The sequence below is a fragment of the Dipteris shenzhenensis genome, chromosome 15 (assembly GCF_047967505.1).
Source record: "Dipteris shenzhenensis isolate YYH24624 ecotype China chromosome 15, Dip_SZ_1.0, whole genome shotgun sequence".
Lineage (NCBI taxonomy): Eukaryota > Viridiplantae > Streptophyta > Polypodiopsida > Gleicheniales > Dipteridaceae > Dipteris > Dipteris shenzhenensis.
Genome location: NC_141610.1, coordinates 5,851,800 through 5,858,210, shown reverse-complemented (window position 1 = coordinate 5,858,210; position 6,411 = coordinate 5,851,800). Strand labels below are relative to the sequence as shown.

The 6,411-nt window shown below is 42.0% G+C and overlaps 1 protein-coding gene across 2 annotated transcripts; it reads left to right on the top strand.

Moving 5' to 3' along the window:
- Positions 1 to 4,415: 4,415 nt before the first annotated feature.
- Positions 4,416 to 5,640, top strand: LOC147893252 (protein LURP-one-related 15-like). Of its 2 annotated transcripts, none has more exons than XM_087386419.1 (3): positions 4,416 to 4,985; positions 5,138 to 5,365; positions 5,455 to 5,640. In XM_087386419.1, exons 1-3 carry the CDS (start codon positions 4,635 to 4,637, stop codon positions 5,590 to 5,592), a joined length of 717 nt encoding a protein of 238 aa, XP_087242545.1. In that variant the 5' UTR covers positions 4,416 to 4,634; the 3' UTR covers positions 5,593 to 5,640. The 2 variants fall into 2 exon arrangements, with proteins under 2 accessions (XP_087242545.1, XP_087242544.1); XM_087386418.1 differs by having other exon boundaries at positions 4,419 to 4,985; positions 5,135 to 5,365; positions 5,455 to 5,638.
- Positions 5,641 to 6,411: the final 771 nt, after the last annotated feature.

Below are 6,411 nucleotides of genomic sequence, written 5' to 3'. Positions count from 1 at the left end.
TACATAAAGTATCTGTTCGTAGAGGAATCCAAGTTTGTAAAGCGCTTGACCCGCTTTTGTGACAACCTTACAGATGAAGGGTTTAGGACAGTCGAAGTTCAAGACATCCTAGACGCAGGGATCATAGGAAATACAGGCACCAAATTCCTTTCATGGGAAATGACATTCATCTTCCTTCTCTAAGAAGGAAATTTAGAGGAAGAAGCCTCATCGTCTAGCACCCCCTCTATTAGAACTGCTGATCTAGTCGTCCCTAGAGTAGACTCGGACATCTACATGGAAGAGAGTCTTGATGATCCAATAGAGGAGATGGAAGCAGCTCAAGCATTGAGCCTACTTCAAGAGCCCCCAATAGAGCAAGAATTGGACCATTGACCCAGACTCAGAATTATGGTCCTTGTCCCCCCTCATCATCGATGGAGAAGAGTACGTATTCCTGCATGACATAGAGATTCTTTTTGGACTACGAGAGGATGAGGCACTCGGAGTCCTATCGGGGTTCATGTTGACACAAGTGTCAAAGATCTTGGGGTTTTAGGTACTAAAGACTAGACAATGGAAGACTTTCTCTTGATGACGTTGGTTTCAATGAGGGATGTAGACATGTCCATATATGATGCAGAACCCTCTCATGCAGAAGCTTCTACCTCCAACATAGGTCAGGAGAAAGCGTCCACCTCCCAAATGGAACATCACACAGCACCTGGTTCCATCAACATTGCAAATGAGGAAGGGATAGAAGCCGACGATGCTGTAGTGGTAGGTTCGAACAATATTTTTTATTTTGATGTTCTTTTAGTATAATTTGTTTTGTCGGTCTTCTAATGTTTGTTGAATTGTTGCAAGATGCGTTCGAGCTTAACGAATTCTCATCTCGACGGGGTACATCCCTTAGAGTCCATTGCGATGTGACATTCACATTCTTGACATCTCCCTCTTCAACATCAATAGGCAAACTTACCCACGTATTGTCTTCATCATTAGAGTCTAGGGGAAGCCACTAGCCATTTGTTTTCTTCCAACGCCTGTACTATAAAGCTAAATACAACATTTGGCATGATAAATGGTATCTAATAACCACATTGTCTTTACATGCGTGACATTGAAACACATCACCCTTTTGGTCACCTGACCTAGTTCCCCAATTCATCTCAAGTAAATCTTCAAGAGCATTTTCATCTACACGCTTGCAGGACCACATAGTTTTTGTTCTATGCATATGTATATTCTGAAATAAAGAAGCAAAAATGTGCAGAGGCATAAACCAAGATAACCTTGACCATTTGGATCCAAATGTAAACTTCATGGCCATGCCCATGTCCTTTGCAATCTTGTCCTTGTACGATTGCAATGTCCTCAAGTGCACATTGCTGCAATCCATGTCTTGAAGTTGTGGTGGTGCAATGGTTTGCAGATGGCTATAGCTTGATGATGTCGTTGGAGTGATGTATGTTGCATTATACCAATACACATTCTTCATTCACAAGGAGGCCAACTTCTCCCTGGCATGCATTTGCTTACCTAAATCCTCATGAATCGCAGTGAACTTGCCTATGAATGATTCAACTCCCACTCCTCCAGGTCCGAAGAAAAGACATCTACCACCATGAATAAGAGCTCTTAGAAACCAAACACAAAATTTCCAAATGGACTCATTACACTTACAAGTGAAAAAGGTACATAGATAGAAAAGCTCACAGTGTGATGGTATCCTAGATTGATTGAATGATGGAGGAAGCCGCATATCTTTTCCCATGTAAACATGTTGCACTTTTGCAAGCCATCCTTTCTTCCCAAACTTGAACTTCAAGATGCGCCTTTTCCACTCATGCAAGATGTCACCTCTCTTGCTCTTGGGAAGCTTATGTGGACCTTTGGATGATCCTTTCATCACTATCCAGTCATTTAAGCTGTAGGTGCAAGGGATCCACTCATCCAATGCATTTCTAGTGTTGTGGAAGACACAAGAGGTCACAGCATTGCGTGGTCTTATAGCCTTTCTCCTCACCATGCTTGCAAAGGTTGGAACAGCAAGAATGGGACTCCTACACAAGGCAATGCAGATCCAACAGAGGCACAAAAGAGGGAGAAGGAGAGGGACAAAGCAGCAGCAACAGAGGCACAGGAGAGGGAGAAGGAGAGGGACAAAGCAGCAGCAACAGAGGCACAGGAGAGGGAGAAGGAGAGGGATAGAGCAATAGCAACAGAGGCATAGGAGAGGGAGAAGAAGAGGGACAGAGCATCTCCAACAGAGGCATAGGAGAGGGAGAGGGGAGAGAGAGAGAGAGAGGAGCTACAGCAAGTAGGCCAGAGCAAGAGGGAGCAGAGAAAGAGGGGGGAGAGGGAAAATGCATGGGATTTGGTTCAAATCTGAGTGATTTGGCAGGCTGGACCAGAACAGTGGGGGCAAAGGTCCTAGAAAGAGGGAGGGGAGAAGAAAATTCACCACAAGGGCCCTACCATCCCATTGAAGGTAGTTTTGGGCTCATGTGGGGGAGGTGCACCTTGTAGGAGGATCAAACATGGGTTAAGAGGGGGGGGGATAGTTTGGGTGGTCCCTAGTGTAAGGGGAGCAACCAATAGGGGCTCTCTGCAGGCCTACCCACCCTCTACCTCAACAGACCATTGCCCCACACCTTCTAGCACTCTCATTGGTACACCTCAAATCACTCTCTAATCCCTTGAAATTAGGAAACACTAATTCTCCCCTAATGAAGTTAACCTCCAACTTGATGAGCTGGAGGTTACCTTGATGCAAAAGTGAAAACTAAAGTGCTTTCACACCCAACTTTCACTTAAGGACATCTAGGGGACATCCCCTTAGCACCCTTAAGACATCCCTTATCCCTACATTTTCCATGCTCTGGTCTTCATCAAATCATAAGGCATTGAGCCTTGTAATTTCTATTGCATAATATTTGAAAGCATGTGCAAGCAAGGACTTGTTGTTCAACATCGAGTTGTATAAGCAAGAACTTGTTGTTCAACATCTAGTTGAAGCTTCAACTCAATGTTAGACATCGAGTTCAAGCTCAACTCCATGTCAAACATCAAGGTCACGTCTAAACTCTATGTCCAACATCTAGTTGAAGGTTCAACTTGATGTTCAACATCAAGAAGTTGAACCTTCAATTCAATTCTGACATCAAGTTTGATGTCAATTATCAAGTTCATACATCAAATGAGGTTTCACATTAGGCTAACCTATAGCTTATGAATCTCTTAATGTTTTACTATTATGCAAATGATGATTTGACACTAGATATTATTGCAACAATGACTTATTACCATGGATGTTTATAAAGAATAGAAAATGAAATCTTTTGGGAAACTAATGTGACCAATGATAGTGATGCTGCAAAAACTGATGAAGAGTAGTCACATTTGATTTCGATGGCTTGTTTTATTTTAAATTATAGCCTTTACTTCCAATAATAGCACAATTACCTATCCATTTGAGGTCCATGGTTATGTTGAACTTAGTTTCTTCTGAAAATCATGTTATTCCTTTGGGAGTTTCAATAAATTTATGTTTGGAGGGATACGATTTTTTGGATTATTTTAGAAAACCTTGTATTACTAATGATTAAAGCACTTCTCTAATTTCCTTAAAAATAAACAATCCGCAATGGTGTTACATGTGGACTGTGAAGGGCAATTATGCCACATGCATTTTGCTGAATGACACTTTGTGTCTCATCTTGTATTAATAAAACCCACTATTGAAAGGACAACATTCCATTCTCTCCTTTTACTTTTGGAAATTCTAGAGCATTTATATTATAGTAATAAAGATGCTCCTTGGGGTCTCCATGTACAGTACATAATGTCACTTTTTTACCATGCTAGGGTCAATGGGGTCGAGGTTGCCCTTAGTGCATTTATTTAAGTGTGTGAAAGTAAATAGCATAGAGAAAAATCAGGGCTTGGCAATGAGAGACTACAAGGGATTGTGGTCAAGTGAAAGCTTAGGGCTGCCGTCTTAATTATCATAGGTCCTAGGAGGGCTTATTGTGGACTTTGCCACTTTGTTTGGGTATTTTAGAGTGTAATGTGTTGGTAAATCATTATACATATATCCACTTGAATGGCTTTCATGCAAAGAAGAAAAATGGATATAAAATTAATACAAAAGAAAAATAATACAAATTTTAATCATTGCACTAGCAATGTTCTATATTTTCCTTTTTTTATAATAATAGAATATATATAACAAAAATTATTTTACAAATGGCCACATGTCCCGCATGTTGTGATGTACAAGCTATACTCTCTGTCTCTCTCTCTCTCTCTCTCTCTCTCTCATAATCAATAGATGTAGCTTTATTCATGTAGATCAAGAGCATAAAGAGCTCCCTTCTCTCTTGATTGTGGATTGTTTACCTTTTTCAAAAGGATAGTGATGAGCCGTTTTACTACTGGCTATGGATTCTTCCTTGTTGCAAGGTTTTTCAAAAGGTTGGAGGTGGGTGTTGACAATCCTCGATTCCTATCCATTGCCCTCCATTGTTTTCTCTGAGATTGAAGGAAAGGAGTTACAAGTATAGCTTTAAGAGGAAGCATAGAGCCATCCTCATCCTCGTCCATAAAAAGCTTGCATCAACCAAAACGAAGCTGCACAAAGCTCATCAGCCATGCGCCGTGCTGCTCAATCTTTCCGTGGATCCAAGCAGCCATCGCCTAGCTCCAGAAAACTGGCCTTCCGGAGCAAAACCAAGGAATTTCCCAGCCCCCAGCTGCCGCCCAATCTGGTCCCCGATCCCTTGCCGGCCGTCGTCGGGCCTGAATTCTGTGCCCCTCGTACCCTTGAGCTCGCTGTCGTTGTTCGTTGGCTCAATTTCCCCAGTGGGGATACCATAGAGTTCAGCCATGGCGATCGTAGCCTCCTCTTCAAGGTGGACGTCCCCAGTCGTGGACCGAACTTACAGATCAAGCGCGTTCTGCAGAATGCCATGGGAACTCCTATCGCCTGTACTCAAAAGAAGGTATGCCCGTTCTCATGCAGAGTAACACGTGCTGGCGATGGGTTGCTGTGTTCAGGAGCTCATCGCGCTCGTTGTTTTGTTGTTTCGGGGAGTTCATTAGATGCGAGCTCAACGATCTCAACCGTTCATTTGTCCTTCCCGCTATGCAGCAGCTCCTGAGCTTGCGCAACCAATGGAATGCACATCGCGGAAACCAGTGTGAGAAAGGAAACCGCATCTTCAAAGTGAAGAAGTCGAGTTATTTCCAGCAGAAGACGTCTCTGGATGTATTCCTCACTGATCCCACAACCAAAAGTCGAGAGCCCGATTTCAGAGTGAAGGGCAACTACTTCGAAAGGTCTTGCACTGTGATGAGGGGAGCTGCGCAGGCGATCGCAGAGGTTGACATGCAGAACCCAACCTCCTCTAATTTTTTGCTGAATTGCGAGGTCGGTGCTATAACCTGATGAAATGTGACGATTGTATGCAGATTAAGCCTTCCGGAACTGGATCGTGGGACAAGAAAAACTTCATGCTGACAGTATACGCAGGCGTCGATACAGCTTTCATTGCGTTGCTGGTGGTGATCATGGAAGAACTTCATCGTGAACGCGAAAACGAGACGTGAACGCAGCTCGATATTCAAGGAAGATTACAAAATGTGCCTCCAAATATATTATACACTTATAATTTGTGTCCAAATTTATGAGGTTCTATCTCCAATTTTATAAGCTTGGAGGTTTTCAAAAATTTCCCAAAAATATAGTGTGTGAACACTTGTTAGAACTAAGGTAAAGAGAGATAAGTGTGAACCAAGGTAGAGAGAGACTATGGGTCACAACTTCCTGTTTATTTGCCTTAATAACTTGATTTCTCAATTAGTGCTCAGCCATTGTAGTTGATAGCAAGATAGTTTATGAGTCATTTCGTGGTTCTAAGGGAGTAGTTTCACCCTTGGGAATTTGAAACTCTGATTGATAGTAGCAAGATAGTTTATGAGTCATTTCGTGGTTCTAAGGGAATAGTTTCACCCTTGGGAATTTGAAAGTGTGATACATGTGTGCATATTGCCAAAGGAAAAGAGGACTAAATTAGATGTTAAATCTATGAAGCATATCTTCATTAACTACAATAATATATCTAAAGCCTATCCTTTAAAGGATATGGTATGTATAAATGTTATGGTGTGATCTTCAAGGATATTTTTTTTAATGAGGAGAATTGTCCTTATGTATCTACTAGTTCTACTTTAGGGGCTCCTTCTCTCAAGCATGCACCTCTTTAAAAAGTTCTCATCCTTAAGCTTGTGAGAATGATGGGGATGTTCACGTCGTTGATGACCATATGAAGGCTCCTAAGATACGTTGTTGGTTACAATATACCTTGAATAATTCTTTAAAATTGGGCCTACCACCATTTACTTCAAGGTTTGATGATGGTGCTTGGA

What these genes read in the sequence shown, in the direction of transcription:
- LOC147893252 (XM_087386418.1), top strand. Translation starts at nt 4,635, where the DNA reads ATGCGCCGTGCTGCTCAATCTTTCCGTGGATCCAAGCAGCCATCGCCT. An exon ending in TCGCCTGTACTCAAAAGAAG is followed by an intron (nt 4,986 to 5,134) that starts GTATGCCCGTTC and finishes CCCGCTATGCAG; the next exon opens with CAGCTCCTGAGCTTGCGCAA. An exon ending in CTGCGCAGGCGATCGCAGAG is followed by an intron (nt 5,366 to 5,454) that starts GTTGACATGCAG and finishes GATTGTATGCAG; the next exon opens with ATTAAGCCTTCCGGAACTGG.